Below are 16,946 nucleotides of genomic sequence, written 5' to 3' on the forward strand. Positions count from 1 at the left end.
CTCTGCCTTCAGCTCGGGTCATGATCCCAGGGTCCTGGGATCAAGCCCGGCATTGGCTCTCCGCTCAGCAGGGAGCCTGCTTCCCCACCCCCCTCTGCCTGCCTCTCTGTCTACTTGTGATCTGTCTGTCAAATAAATAAATAAAATCTTAACAAAAAAAAGAAGAGTTACTCCTTACTACAACCATGAGCTTAAAGGTTAAAGACCTATGACAACTAAATTCAATACCTAACCCTAAACTGGATTCTGTACGAAGATGGGACAATACTACAATGAGCATTATGAAACTAAATGAGAAAACTGGAATATCCCATTAGAATATGGAAAACAAATTACAACTTAAATTGACGAAGTCCAAATACAGAATGTAAGTGTACTTTGGAGTGTAAGAGAATATTTCTATTCTTAGAAAATACACACTAAAGGGGCACTGGGTGGCTCAGTTGCTTAAATGTTTGACTCATAATTTTGACTCAGGTCCTGATCTCATGTCTTATGGAACTGAGCCCCACGTTGGTCTCTATGCTCAGTGGGGAGTCTGCTTAAGTTTCTCCCTCTTCCCCCACTATGCTTGCTCTCTCTCTCAAATAAATTAATAAAAGAAATACACACTTAAGTATTTAGAGATCAAGATATTACTGTCATATGTTCAGGGAAAAAAAAAACAAACCCTGTGTGTCTATGTGTATATACATACACACTGTACTATTTCTAATTTTCAACTTTTTGTAAGTTTGACATTATTTCCAAATAAAAAGTTCATTAAAAAATGAAGACTATGGGGCACTTGGGTAGCTCATTGGGTTAAAGCCTCTGCCTTCAGCTCAGGTCATGATCTCAGGGTCCTGGGATCAAGCCCTGTATCGGGCTCTCTGCTCAGTAGGGGGCCTGCTTCCCTCTCCCTTTCTCTCTCTCTCTGCCTACTTGTGATCTCTGTCAAATAAATCAATAAAATCTTAAAAAAAAAATAAAGACTAATATAGAAGAACTTGTAATAGTAAGCTATAGATTAGTGGTTCCCCATCACTAGGTCTGAATTCTTGCAGGGAACATGAATCCATAAACATACTAAGAACTGTTCTATCTTCAGTATGCACGTATAAAACAGCTGTGAATGATACAAATGTATTTAAAAGTATAACTAAACTCACGGCATCTTTTTCCTATTTTCTCAATTGGTAATAAAACTTTTGTGAGGGTAACAAAATTTGCCTTTATGTCCCCTTACTTGAATAGGGAGTTTTTACTGTTTTCATCAGAGACAACCACAGTGATGCTTCCCATAGCTATTACCAAATGGCAACAAAATAGAACACAGGATCTTCAAAGAATATAAAGTTGAGAGGAATGTGAATAGAAAAAAAAAATCAAACTTTAAAAGAATCAAGAGACTTCAATGGTGGAGAACAAAAACCCAAATTTAATAATGACAGTGTTCAGCTTTAAACACAAAGAACAATTCATTATTATTAGATAGGCGAGACATGGTTTAATAGACAACAGAGGTGAAGGAGAAGTTTGGAAGTCTACAAGTGTAATACATGCCAACACTGGGATATGCCTGCCAAAAACCTAATGCAATATTAAGTAGAATTAATTAAAATATTATTTAGGAAGATGATAATCTAATTCTGTACTCATTAGAGTACATGTGAAGTAATGCATTTGATTCTGGCCTTAGGAGTCCTGCACATGGTCCTGAGGGAACTGCTTTTGTCAGACTAAATGAACCTTCTTGCAGAGAAAAATTATGAAAACTTGTTAAAATACAGACAAGAACTATGTAAATAGTTTGGAGATCAACCAAGACAGCACTTAAGAAGGCTGAATTCTGTAGGGGAGGGAAGCACAAGATGAATTTACCTTGTACCACTACTTTCTCCCTTGGGGCATTTGCAGATTTCTCACAGGGGATAAAAGCCGATCAGAAAGCAGTTGCTTCAGACAGAAACCTGCAGTCTTATTAGCTGAGGAAACACACAATTTGTGGCTGCCATATTTGCTGGAAAGGAAGGAAAAAATTCCAGAAAGAGAACCACACACTCTACATATATACTCTGCTTAAAACTCTGGTGACCCCCATATTAGAGATGTGCAAGGTGGCTTCTTAGTTGTCTGGCTAGTACTGAAAGAGAAAACAGTTTGGAGTTTCAGTTTTGTTTTGTGTTTTGTGCTTTAGTTGTATTTGTCCAGAATCAATACCAACTAATTATTGAAGAATTCCTTTATATGAATGCTTGGCAACAAGCACAGTGCTGAAATAAATACTCAGGATTAAATAACTTTTTTGAATCTCATTATTTATCCTGGAAAAACTGTATTAACCTTTGCACTGATGATGCAAAAAGAACAATAGTAAAACTACTGTCTGCATTAATCCAGACCGCTGCACCAAAACTGAACTAGTTGTCACTATATTCTTCAAGGCCACACACTCAATTAAAAAAAAAACAAAAACCTGAAAAATAAAAAGCTAATTTCATTTAAGATTGCTCTTGATGAAGCAGTATCAATTTTTAGTTTTATTAAAAGTTGACCTTTGAGTATACATGTTCTAGAATTCCATATTATAAACTGTGAAGTACACAAGGTACTTCCACTGTATATCAAAGGACAATAACCATCATGAGGAACATCACTTGGGTGATGGTTCAAGTTACAAGCTGAACCAGCCACTTTATAACACTTTAAATTCAAAGAACAAGTGGCAGGTATTTGATGTTTTAGCAGACATTTTATTGAAATGAAATGAGCTTATCAATTCTGAGAAAACAACTTAGAAGTTTTTGTTGCCAATCACAAAATTTGAGCTTCTATTTTTATTTATTTTTTTAAGATTTATTTATTTGACAGAGACACATTAAGAGAGGGAACACAAGCAGCAGGGAGTGGGAGAGGGAGATGCATGCCTCCCAAGGGAATCCCAAGACCCTAGAATCATGACCTGAGCCAAAGGCAGATACCTGCCTAATGACTGAGCCACCCAGGTGCCCCAAAATTTGAGCTTTTAAGTAATAATTAGAATTCTGTTTTTTATTACTATTTTTATCATGTTATGTTAGTCACCATGTAGTATGCCATTCGTTTTTCATGTAGTGTTCCAAGATTCATTGTTTCTTTTTTTTTTTTTTTTCAGCATAACAGTATTCATTATTTTTGCACCACACCCAGTGCTCCAAGCAATCCGTGCCCTCTATAATACCCACCACCTGGTACCCCGACCAAAATCAAAATGACCTGAGCCATGAACTCATGAACTCATGACCTGAGCCAAAATCAAAATGACCTGAGCCAAAATCAAAAGTCGGACATGTAACTGACTGAGCCACCCAGATGCCCCAACAAGTAGTAATTTCTTAAGGGTTATTTGCAGTGTGGAATGTGAAACCATATCAATGACCTTTTATTTGAGAGAGAGGCAGGCTACCCGCTGAGTTTAATCCTGGGATTAAGCCCCACATCAGGCTCCCTGCTCAGCGGTTAGCCTGCTTATCTCCCTCTCACTTTGCCCCTCATCCTGCTTGCTCTGCCTCTCTCTCTCAAAAAAATCAATCTTGGGGGAAAAAAAAAGAAATTATTACTTGTCAAGTTCTGGTATAATGTAAAAGTAAAAGAAAGATATCCACAATTTTCCAAAGAGGCTATTAAAATACTCCTTTCTTCCCAAACATATGTCTATGTGATGGTAGATTTTCTTCATATATTTTAATAAAACTAATAAAAGAAAACATAGTGGAAGCAGAAATAAGAATCTAGTAATTTTCTATTAAGCTAACTATGAAGCCAAAAATGTAAAGCAATGAAACTATCCCCATTAAAATCAATTTTTGTTTTATAAGTTATTTTCATCAAAATGTTATTAATATTAAGAAAAATGGTTTTATTATCTTCAAGTAAATATTTAAAGATATTTAAATTTTTCTCGATTTGAATTTCTAATACAATGACCCACATAATAAAACTCTTTGAGAGCCTTAGGAATCCTAAGACAAAAAATTTGAGAAGCACTGTACTACACACAGAATAAAACAGGAAAATGTGAAAATCAAATCAAAGGAGATAAGCCTCGAAATAACCCAGATTTTGGAATTAGCACACAAGACTTTTAAAGCAGTTACTGTTAAGTATGATCAAGAATGTAAAAGAGGGCGCCTGGGTGGCTCAGTGGGTCAAGCCACTGCCTTTGGCTCAGGTCATGATCTCAGGGTCCTGGGATGGAGTCCCGCATCAGGCTCTCTGCTCAGCAGGGGCCTGCTTCCTTCCCTTCCCCTCTCTCTGCCTGCCTCTCTGCCTGCTGTGATCTCTCTCTATCAAATAAATAAATAAAATCTTTTAAAAAAAAAAAGAATGTAAAAGAAAAGTTAACTGCAATGACTACACAAATAAGAAATCTCAACAGAGAAATTAAAAATTATAAAAAGAACCAAATGCAAATCTAGAACTGAAAAAAAACTGAACTAAGAAATTCCCTAGGTGGTTTTAACAGCAAATTTGAAATTATGGAATAGTCAGTGATCCTGATGATAGACCAACAGAAATTATTTAAATATGCATTTAAAATATGTGTAACTGGAATTCCAGGGTAAAAGTAGAGGTGACACACTGTTCTATAAATGTTCAACAGGCCAAATCTGGACTGTTGCCTGTTTCTGTATATAAAGTTTTACAGTATAGAGCCATGGTCATTCATTTACTTATTTGTCTATAGTTGTACATTCTATAGCCCATAGAACAAAAGTATTTGCTATATTACTCTTTACAGATAAAGTCTGTTGACCCTGGTCTAGATCTTTTATGTTCTTACTGAATTTCTTGGTCTAGTTATTTTATCAATTATTAGGAGAAAGTGTTAAAATCCCCAACTATGATTATGGATTGTTTATTTCTAACTTTAGTTCTCTTAGTTTTTGCTTGAAGTATTTTGAAACTATGTTTTTGGGCACTTCCACAATCATGATTGTTCTGTCTTCCTGAAAATTAATCTTTTTATTATTATGTAATGTCTCTCTTTATCTTTGGTAGTAGTTATTGTCTTAAAGTCTACTTTCTATGATATTAATAAAGACATTCAGATTTCTTAATTTCTTATGCTTCCTGCTTGCATGGTGTATCTGTTTCTCTTTATTTCCCCCAAAGATTTATTTATTTTTACTTAAATTCAATTAATTAACTTACAACATATTACTGGTTTCCGAGGTAAAAGTCAGTGATAAAGATTTATTTATTTATTTACTTGAGAGCGAGCATGTGCACACAGGGAGGGGCAGACAGAAAGGGAAAGAATCTGAAGCAGACTCCCTGCTGAGCGCACAGAGCCCTGAGCCCAGACACAGGACTTGATTTCACAACCCTAGTATCATGACCTGAGCCAAAATCAAGAGATGGATGCTTAAGGGCCTGAGCCACCCAGGCACCCCTGGTGTTACCTTTTTCTTTCCCTTCCCTTTCAATATGTATCTTTTTTATATTAAAATGTATTTATTATAGGTGGCACATAGATGAGGTTTTACTTTTTACACATTCTGACAGTGTCTGTTTCACTGTTTTTTGTTTTTGTTTTTTTTTTAAGATTTTATTTCTTTATTTAACAGAGAGGGGGAGAGAGAGCGCATGCACACAAGAGGGCAGAACACTGGGAGAAACAGACTCTCCACCGAGGAGGGAGCCCAAGGCAGGGCTCAACCCCAGGACTCCAGAATCATGACCTGGGATAAAGGCAGCCTCTTAACTAACTAACTTAACTAACTAAGCCACGCAGATGCCCCCAGTCTCTGCTTTTTGACTGCAGCATTTAACTCCTATTTTTCTCTGCTTTTAAGAATGTCTTTTTATCATCCTTTAAACACTTTGATTATGATGTGCCTTGTAGCTTCTGTCATGTTTACTGTTCTTGGGGCTTGCTGAGCTTCTGAGATCTGTAATGTTTATAGGTTTCATCAAATTTAAAAATTTTCTGGTTATTATTTCTACAAAAAGTTTGGCTATTCCAACTATACACGTATTAGGCCTGCTAAAATTGTCCCACAGCTCATCAATGCTCTGTCCATTTTTTTGTTTGTTTGTTTGTTTTTCTTATTTTTTCCCTGTGTGTCATTTTGGAGTTTTACTACCATATCTTCAAGTTCACTCTTTTTTCCTGCACTGTCTAATGGCACAATACATTCTTTTCAAGTTCATCAAGAGAGGGCATTTACCATACCATGAAATGAGTCTCAATAATTAAGACTGAAATATTACAGAGATATTCTCCAAAATTAAATTATAAATCAGTAACAGAAAGCCCTCTAGGAAAAAAAAACACAAATATTAAACATTTCTAATTTTATAAATTAGAAAGTATTTTTAAATAAATGATAAAAATATATCAAAATTTGTGGAATAAGCTGAAGCAGTGCTTAGACAGAGATTTATACCTTTAGTATTTACATTACAAAATAAACAACACAGCTTGGCCAACTCAGTCAGAAGAGCATGCAACTCTTAATCTCAGGGTCATGAGCTTAAGCCCCACATTGGGTAAAAAGATTACTTAAATAAACTTCAAAAAATTTTTTAAAAATAAACAATACAAAATAAATGAAGTTCTACCTTAGGAGCAAGGTAATTAGTAATTAATTAGTAAGTAATTAGAAGAAGAAAATTAAGAGGAAAAAAAACTCACAACGAAAACAATTAACAAAGCTAAAATTTGACTCACTGCTGGTGTAGCTGCCATGGGAAACAATTTGGCAGGTCCTCTAAAGGTTAATCAAAGAGTTACTATATGATCCAGCAAATCCACTTCTAGGTATATATCCAAGAAAAATTAAAATATATGTGTTGCAAATGAATATTCATATCTGCATTATTCAGAATAGCCAGTAAGTGAAAATAATCCAAATGTCCATCAAATTACAAATGGATATATAAAATGTGGTATACCCACATAATGGAATACTATAAGCAATAAAAAGTAATACTATGACATGGATAAATTCTGAAAACACTTTGCTAAATTAAAAAAAAAAAACACAAAAGACCACCAATTGTATAGTTATTAATATTATGAACTATTAATATGAAATGTCCAGAATAGGCAAATCTATATAGACAGAAAGTAGAATCTTAATTGCCTTGGCCTGGGGAGTTGGGGAAAAAAAACAGGTAGGTGTCTTCTGGGGGCAACGAAGATGTTCTAACACTAAGTGAGATGATGGTTGTATAACTGTGAATACACTAAAAGCTACTGAATTAAACATTTAATTGGTGAATTGTGTGGTACATGAATTGTATCTCAATAAGGCTGTCATTCTAAAAAAGATGGATCACTGAGATTTTAAAAAAATTTTTTATAAACTCTTCACTAGACTGATGAAGAGAAAGTGAACAAAAAAGAGAAGATACAAATTAACTGCAGAAATTAAAGAAGAGCTATCACTACAGATCTGACAGACAAAAAAAGAAAATAGGGCAGTATTATAAACACCTTTATCCAATACATTTGACAACTTAGAAGAATTGGACCAATTCACTGAAATATATCCCTTAGCCGAACACTCTCAAAATAAAATAGAAACTCTGAATAGCCCTAAAACCATTAAAGAACTTGTGTTAACTGTGAAACACTCCATCAAAGAAAACTCCAGGCCAAAATGGCATCACTGGTGAATTCTATCACATTTAAGACAAAACAAAAAACAAAACAAAAATACCAATCCTACACAAACCACTCAGAAAATAGAGCAGTAGGGAACATCTTTCTGAAGCCAGAGTAATGTTGATACCAAAATTAAACAAATATTTTTAAAAATAAAGTTATAGATTATTTTGATCAAGATAGACCCCAAAATCCTTAACACAATACCAGTCAATCAAAACCAGCAATATATTAAAAAGATATCATGACCAAGTAGGGTTTATCGCAGTAACTCAAAGTGCTTTAATATTCAAAAATCAAACAATGTAATTCATCATATTAACAAAATAAAGGAGAAAAAACAGAAGATCATTTCAGTAAATGTAGAAAAATATCTGACAAAATTCAACAACCATTCATGGTAACAGTTCTCAACAAAATGGAACAGAGGGGAAATTCCTCAACTCCGTACCATTAAGAAAACAAATAGGCAAGGCTTAGCTTGCAAGAAGTATGTGCAAAACATATCTGACAAAAAGCTCATATATTATAGCTAGTTATTACAGAAGTAATTATATACATATTTTATACACACACACACACACGTGTGTGTCACATTTCAGTAACAAAAAGACAAGCAATAAAAAAGGGCCAAAGAATTAAACAGACACTTCTTTTTTTTTTTTTTTTAAAGATTTTATTTATTTATTTGACAGAGAGAGATCACAAGTAGGCAGAGAGGCAGGTAGAGAGAGAAGAAGGGAAGCAGGCTACCTGCTGAGCAGAGAGCCCAATACGGGACTCGATCCCAGGACCCTGAGATCATGACCTGAGCCGAAGGCAGCGGCTTAACCCACTGAGCCACCCAGGCCCCCTAAACAGACACTTCTTGAGGAAAACATGTGAATCCCCAAAACACAGCGATGTTCATCATCATTTAGATATCAGGCAAATGCAAATTAAAACCACAATAATGTACCACTACATATTCACCATTCAACAGCTAAAACACCAAATGTTGGTAAAAATGACAAGCAACTGGAACCCAAATACATAGTTGGTGGGAATGTAAAATTGTACTTTGGGAAGAAATTATCCAGACAGGAGTGTCAGAGTCCAAGCAAAGCGGAGAGGGTATCTATATGAAAGTACTATTCAGTGCAGGTATCAGAGTGGGGCAAGGAGGGCATCTGTTAAGGGCAAAGTCTAGGTTGTTCAGTAGGAAAAGGGCATTACAAAAGGGGAAAGAGAGAGAACTAGAATTGATACTGCGGTATTGGACTGGAATTGGCAGTATCGGAGTAAACTACTGTTTTCAGTAATATATGGAATAGAGACTGATAGAGAAATACAAATGTAAATGTGTGTTTATGTGCCTACACATACACATAGCTATGCACATTCCACAGCTTTTCTCACTGAGAGGTCCTGGGAATAACAACATCCCAATAGCGACGAAAGCAGCTAACATCCAGCTGTTGGCTGCTAAATACTCTTCTTCACTAAAAGGAACCAGGGCTCTTTAGAGGAAAGATGGATTCCAGGGCTGAGACAAGAAACGTACAAAATGAGCCTGAACATAGTGTTCTGTTAGAAAGTAAGAAAGTGCTCAGAGAAAAATGGGAACATGTCAAAAAAGACACAGAAGCCACCTTTAAGACGTTCTCACTGGCCAAATGTGGGACAATTTGTACAATAATGATGATGATGGATTTTTACCCACTTGGTGGTAAAATGGGAATCCAAAGTCCAAACTGATATAAATATATGAATTGAAAGTCTAAGGAAAATTGGAATGTTCACATCATTTCAAAGTATCTCTTCATAAAACACTTACTAATTACAAAGGGAAAAGTGACTATATAGCAGAGAAATTTCACAGATTTCACCTTAATGAAAAAATCAAAGTGAAAATTATTGGTAACAAGACAAAATGAAATTGTGTACCACCTGATAGGATGAAATACCACTTCTGTGATAATCCTGTCAAAGATACATAAACTAAATTGGATTGTGAGGAAATACAACAAACCTAATTTGAAGGATATTCTACTCTTCAAAATGGCTATCCTATAATCAATCTTCAGAAGTGCCAAAGTCATGAAAGTCAAGGTAAGACAGGAATTGTTTAAGATGGTAGGATACATGACAACTACAGGCATCATGTGATTCTGAGCTAAAGCCTTTTCCTATAAAGGACATTACTGGACAATAGGCAAAATCTGAATGGGATCTGATGATAAGACGGAATTAATCTATCAACAGTAATGTCTTGATTTTTAAAAGCTGTATGGTGGTTATATGGGAGAATGTTCTACATAACATATCTAGGAATGATGGAGTATCATCTCAGCAACTTATTTTCAAACGGCCCACAAAAATAAAGGTTTTTGGTCTGTATTTGAAAGTTTTCTATACACTTGAGATTGTTTCAAAAAGGGTTTTGGGGGATTTTTCTAGGAGACAGAAAGAGCACACATGCACACATGAGCAGAGAAGGGAAGGGCAGAGGGAGGGGAAGAGAATCTGAAGATGGCTCCATGCTCAGGGCAGAGCACAATGAGGTCCTTGATCTCACTACCCTGAGATCATCCTGCGCCAAAACCAAGAGCCATATATTTAAACTGAGTCATCCAGGCACCCCTAGATTGTTTCAAAAGTTTTAAAGCTTAAACACATGAGCGCATAAACACAATTAAATATGTATATATGTGACCAGGCCTGACTCAGAATTAATGAAGCAGAATCTCTGGGGATCATATGATTTATGTTAAAGAAAGTCTTTAAAGTATTCAATATATTTAAATTCCTTATGAAACAACCAAAATAATTCTATATTCATAATGGCAATGTTGAAGAAAGGTGACTACTGTATGACATTTATTTTCAATACAGATAAAGATGCCACTGGTCATTCCATCATTCAGATAGCCTACTTAACAAGGGCTGCCTTTCAGTCAAACTAAATAGAAGTTTGTCTGCCACCTCAGTGCATTCTTAATTTCTTGTAGAAGTATTATTAATTAGGAACGTTGTGGGTCTGATCTTCTGTAAATTCAAGCCTGAAGATGTCTACCCATGGAATGTGTAATGTGAACAATCATTAGATACGGTTAGTGACTTTTTTTTTTAAGATTTATTTATTTATTTGACAGACAGATCACAAGTAGGCAGAGAGGCAGACAGAGAGAGAGGAGGAAGCAGGCTCCCTGCTGAGCAGAGAGCCCGATGTGGGGCTCGATTCCAGGACCCTGGGATCATGACCTGAGCCGAAAGCAGAGGCTTTAACCCACTGAGCCACCCAGGCGCCCCTAGTGACTTTTTTTTTTAAGATTTTATTTATTTATCTGACAGAAAGAGAGAGAGATTGCAAGAGAGGGAAGACAAGCAAAGGAAGTGGGAGACGGAGAAGCAGGCTTCCCCCTGAGCAGGGAACCCGATGTGGGGCTCAATCCCCGGACCCTAGGATCATAACCTGAGCTGAAGGCAGATGCTTAACAACTGAGCCACCCAGGCACATAGGACTGAACTTTTAAACCAAAGTATTCATTTTCTAAGTTTGGGACAGGCTTAACTGAAAATTATTCTAGTATCACTTATCTATATGGATCATAATTTTCTGAATTTCATGCAGCTAGACAAAATAAGAGAGAGAAGGTAGCTGTACAGGATGAGACAACTATTATTCATAGCTCCTGATTTCAAGATTCAGTGTTCATTAATGCAGTTTTTATTAATAGTAAATAGGCTTTATGGTAAATAAATGTTAACATGACCTTATAAAATCCATTTACTAACAAAATGTTATTTTCACCAATTTTATATTTAGTGTGCAATCTGAATATTTTTTAAAGATTTTTATTTGAGTGGCGCTGGGGTGGCTCAGTTGTTAAGTGTCTGACTTTGGCTCAGGTCATGATCCCAGGGTCCTAGAATCGAGCCCCACATCCAGCTCCCTGCTCAGTGGGAAGCCTGCGTCACCCTCTCAACCACTCCCTCTGCTTGTGTTCCCTCTCTCACGGTCTCTCTCTGTGTCAAATAAAGAAATAAAATCTTAAAAAAAAAAAAAAGATTTGACGTGAATCTGACAGTGTTCCACTGCTTTAAAAAAATCTGAAAGACATTGGAATTTTTTTCTTTTTCTTTTTTTTAAAAGAGAGGGAGAGACAGGGAATGGCAGAGAGAGAGGGAAAGAGAGAATCAAGCAGACTCCAGGTCTAGTACAGAGCCTGACAAGGGGCTTGAACTCACAACCCTGAGATCAAGGCCTGAGCTGAAATCAAGAGTCAGACACTTAATCGATTGAGCCACCCAGGCACCCCAAGATACTGGAATTTAAATAAAAATTTTAAAAAGAAAAATCTGAGAGACAACGCCAGATTTAAGAACTGCTAAGCATTTTACTGAGACCAAGAAATCCACAGAACTTGTGAAGACATGTTCCCCACTGTAATAGTTAACTGCTTAGATAACACTGAAAGGTATCTGAGATGGTTATTCAACAAATATATATATATATAGATGTACACACAAACTTTTTATCCCTACAGAATTTTGCATTACATATTTTATTGCAATACTCACTGGTGCTACTATTTTCCCCGTCTGTCCAACTTGCATGTCATTGGGAACAAAGCCAGCATCAACAGCAGCACGAGAAGCACCAACTAAAGGAGAAACATATTTGTCATTTTTTTTAAGCTCTATTCATCAGCTGGTTGGGATATTCACTAATAACTGTATAAAGAAACACCGAGGGGCGCCTGGGTGGCTCATTGGGGTAAACCTCTGCCTTTGGCTTAGGTCATGATCGCGAGCATCCTGGATTGAGCCCCAGATCGGGCTCTCTGCTCAGTAGGGAGCCTGCTTACCCCTCTCTGCCTCCTTATCTGCCTACTTGTGATCTCTCTCTCTGTCAAATAAATAAAAAAAAATCCTAAAAAAAAAAAAAAGACACCGATAAGTACACTTACAAATTTATTTTATAAAAGCCTTGTTTATAAAAAAAAAAATCCCCTTATCAATGATCAAGAATTCTAAAAGGAAGTACTAGAGCATTTTATTCACAAAACTTCAAGAAATGCCTTCTATTTAAGATTTTATTTATTTGACAGATAGAGATCACAAGCAGGCAGAGAGGCAGGCAGAGAGAGAGAGAGAAGGAAGTGGGCTCCCCACTGAGCAGAGACCCCCCCCCCCCCATGCGGGGCTCGATCCCAGGACCCTGGGATCATGACCTGAGCCGAAGGCAGAGGCTTTAACCCACTGAGCCATCCAGGTGCCCCAAGAAATGCCTTCTATTTAAACCGAAGGATTTAAAAGTTTAAATTTGGCTGAAGTCCTCTGCTTGCTTTATCAAAAAGGCATCTAGGCATTCATAAAAGATACACTATAATCTGTTTGGCACGCCATTATATAATGTCCCTTTATGCAGTAACTTCACAATTTTTGATATCATCTGTGATCAGATAAAGACACGTTATACATAACACAAGATAAGTTTTAACCTATCTAAAAAAAAATGAGAAGTTAAGTAGTCTTTCATCCTCCTTCAGCAGATGTCAACAAGGAGCCCTGTACTTCGAGTGAAGTCACCCCTCTCACAGCAGGGGTCAAAATGAGTCTTAGGTCTTCTTCATCTTCATCTAGAGAGGACAAAAGGAAGCCACAGACAGTACTCACTACCTCCTAATGCACACAGTCTCGACACTACCTAAGTGAGGACTGGTCACATACTGCCCTTTACTTACTTAAGTCACTACAACAAGGTCCAGACTCAAAGGTTATCCTTCATAACCTACAAACTAATCTCCATAAAGCCCTGCATACTCCCTAATCTACACCCATCTTCCCCTTTGTCTAGATGCTCCCTGAAGACAATGATTCCCCTGCAGACCCTTCTAGCAGATGCTGCTCTGCCACCATCTTCATACCACTGGTCCTGGAGGTGGGACTCCTCACTGACACCTTCAGAAAGTTCTCCCTCCTTCCTCCTTAAAAGTCTTCAGCTTTGAATCTCACATGACCAGATCATGTCACCCATTTATTGCTGTGCTGGCTATTAACCACAAGTCCATTATCCTTCATTTCTCAATGATTTTTAGCTTCTGGGCCATTGCCACTTTCTCCAATATTAGTCTTAATTCTCAAAGATATCAACACCTGGCCTGTTGGCTCCTTAAACTCTTCTCCAATCATCTGGGTCCTCAGCCACACCCGTGGTCATATCCCCAACCTTTCCATTATCAATATCCTTTGACAATCTCAATCTCCAATGTCTCTTTGTGACCTACTCTTTCTAGCTGACTCCCTTCGCACCCAGCTCTAACAATCCTCTGACCTCACTGGGATCCACATTTCTATTTGCTGACCCTCTCTCCTACTATATTGTCTTTTCTTTAACCTAGCTTAAATTCTATGATCAATGATTCTAATCACTTCATTGCATATGCCTTCAATCTCCTTGCCTTGGAGATCACACTCAACTGGAAAAACTCCATCTCCAGTTAACAGATTAACAGATAAACAGTTAACAGATAAATAACCTATCTACATTTTCCATACCTGTCCCCCTGTAGTTCAGCATAACTGGAGAAAAACACCAACACTAAAGCTGTGTGCACTGGGTTTTACTTTAAATAAATAGACTTGAATTCTCTGCTTCCTAAACTATAACTCTGAATCTTTTCTTCTCTCATTAAACACCCCACATCTTTACCATCCTCACTCTCAGCCAATGACCTTGTTTCCTATTTGACTTAAGAAATTGATATCATCACAAGTGAACTTCCATATGCTCCAACTAACATACACCCACCAACCTACAGCTGTGTCCATATACTTTTCTGCCTACTTAAGATACCACTCCAGATATCTCCCCTCCCTCTCCTGCATCATTAATTTTCCCCTCTCAACTGGAGCATTCCCATCAGCATAGAAGCATGCTATTATTTGTTCCTTCTTTAAAATATTCCCCTGCCAAATACTGTTCATTTCTCTGCTTTCCCATATAGCAAAATCTCTCTAAAGATTTGTCTGTATTGATTCCAGTTCCAGGCCTTCCAATCTATTTCTAAAAACTTTATTAAAATGTAACACATGTATAGAAACACATGCAAATTACAAATGTACTGCTCAATGGTTTATCATAAAGTCAATGTAGTCATGTAAACACCATTTTGGATCATTCTTTAAAATACATTCCACTCAGGTTTTTGTCCCCACTACTCCACTAAAAATGCTCAGTCACCAATGACCTCTAAATGGCTAAATTAGTCACCCTCAGTCCTCATTTTCCTTGACCTATTACAATACCTGACTAAAACACTTCAATTGGATTCCAAAACATCGTGCTCTCTGTCCTGGTTTTGTTGCCTTACTTACCACTCCTTTTGGTCTTTCTCTCCTTCTCCCCTGCCTTTTAATCTTACAATGTCTAGGGCTTAGTCCTGGGACCTCTTTTTTATCTACACTCACTCCCTTGACGATATCATCCAGTTTCATGGCTTTAAATAACATCTAAATGCAACTGATTACCAAATTTATACTCCAACCCAAACTTCTCCAATGAACTCCACATTCCTATACCAACAGTTTAATTGACATTTCTACTTGTTTCTTCATTGTTAGCTCAAAGTGGTTTAAGCCGCTGCCTTCGGCTCAGGTCATGATCTCAGGGTGCTGGGATCGAGTCCCGCATCAGGCTCTCTGCTCAGCGGGGAGCCTGCTTCCCTCTGTCTCTCCCTGTCTGCCTCTCCATCTACTTGTGATTTCTGCCAAATAAATAAATAAATAAATAAATAAAATCTTAAAAAAAAAAAAAAAAAAACTTAATATGCCCAAAATGGAATTCCTGATCTCTCCCTGGAAACTGTGCCATTTGGAGTCTTCACTGTCTCAGCTAATGGTAACTTCATCCTACCAACTGCCAGATAAAAACTCTCTCTCACAATATATATCCAATCTGTCAAGAAATCCCAGTTTCTTTACCTTCAACTATATATCCTAAAACTATTTCTCCCCACATTTATTGCTACTAACGTGATCAAAACCGCCAGTATCTCTTACCTGAATGATTAAAATAGCCTCCTAACTGATCTCCCTCTTAATGCACTTATTCCCCTACACATATCTGTGCTCAAAACTGTAGCTAGAGTGTCCAGTCATGTGACTCTTCCACTCAAGCCTTTCAATGGTTTCCTATTTCATCAAGAAAAAAGCAATCTCTTTACTAAAGCACATAATGCCCTATGTGTACTGGTCTTTTATTCCCAATCTTATCTCTTACTACTCTCCCTTTTTGCATTTTCCATTCCAGCCACACTGGCCTCCTTGCGATTTGTCACATAAACCAGACATACTTCTCCCTTAGCTGGACCCTTTGTACTTTACCTATCCCTTTACCTGAAACATTCTCTTTCTCAGATCTCCTCATGGCTTGCTCCTTCACTTCTATCAAACCTTTGTTCAGGGATGCCTCAGTGACTCAGTCATTAAGCATCCACCTCTGGTTCAGGTCATGATCCCAGGGTCCTGGGATGGAGCCCTGCATTGGACTTCCTGTTCAGCAGGAAGTCTGCTTCTCCCTCTCCCACTCCCCCTGCTTGTGTTGCCTCTCTCACTCTCTCTCTCCCTGCCAAATAAAATCTTACAAAAACAAAAACAACAAAAAACACCTTTGTTCAGATGTCTCCTTATTAAGGCCTCCTCTGACATCTTACTTAAAACTGACATCTTTCCTCTTTCTAAACTCCTCCTTTTCATAGCATTTATTATCCTCTAACATACTATTATATGCTAATGTATTACATTTAGTGTCTGTGGTAGGCAGAAAAACGGCCCCTCCAAAAAATATATTCACTTTCTAATCCCCTGTATTACCAACACGGCAAAAGATACAATACAAAGGATCTTAAGAAAGGATCCTTATCCTGAATTATCTAGGTCGCCCCTTAAATATCATCACATGTATCCTTATAAAAGGGATACAGAAGGAGGTCTGATAGAGATACACAGAGAAGAAGGTGATTTGAAGACAAAGCCAGAGATTGGAGTGATGCAGCCACATACCCAGGAATACTGGGGCAGCCTCTAAAAACTGGAAATCAACAGGGGCACTGGCGTGGCTCAGTGGGTTAAAGCCTGGTCATGATCCCAGGGTCCTGGGATCAAGCCCCGCATTCGGCTGTCTGCTCAGCAGGGAGCCTGCTTCCTCCTCTCTCTCTCTGCCTCCCTCTCAGCCTACTTGTGATCTCTACCTGTCAAATAAATAAATAAAATCTTTAAAAAAAAAAAAAACTGGAAATGAACTGATTTGCTACCAGAGTGTGGT

General features: G+C 37.4%; 1 protein-coding gene across 1 annotated transcript in view; it reads right to left on the bottom strand.

The window, feature by feature from the left end:
* The window catches only part of ETFA (electron transfer flavoprotein subunit alpha), an 81,244-nt gene that overhangs the window by 33,162 nt on the left and 31,136 nt on the right, over nucleotides 1-16,946 (bottom strand). The window contains exon 9 of the mRNA XM_004758490.3: nucleotides 12,200-12,282. Within this exon, the coding sequence (XP_004758547.1) occupies nucleotides 12,200-12,282 (83 nt within the window). The remainder of the gene's footprint in view (nucleotides 1-12,199; nucleotides 12,283-16,946) is intronic.

This window comes from Mustela putorius, unplaced genomic scaffold (genome assembly GCF_011764305.1).
Source record: "Mustela putorius furo isolate JIRA1106 unplaced genomic scaffold, ASM1176430v1.1 tig00003972_pilon_pilon_pilon, whole genome shotgun sequence".
NCBI lineage: Eukaryota > Metazoa > Chordata > Mammalia > Carnivora > Mustelidae > Mustela > Mustela putorius.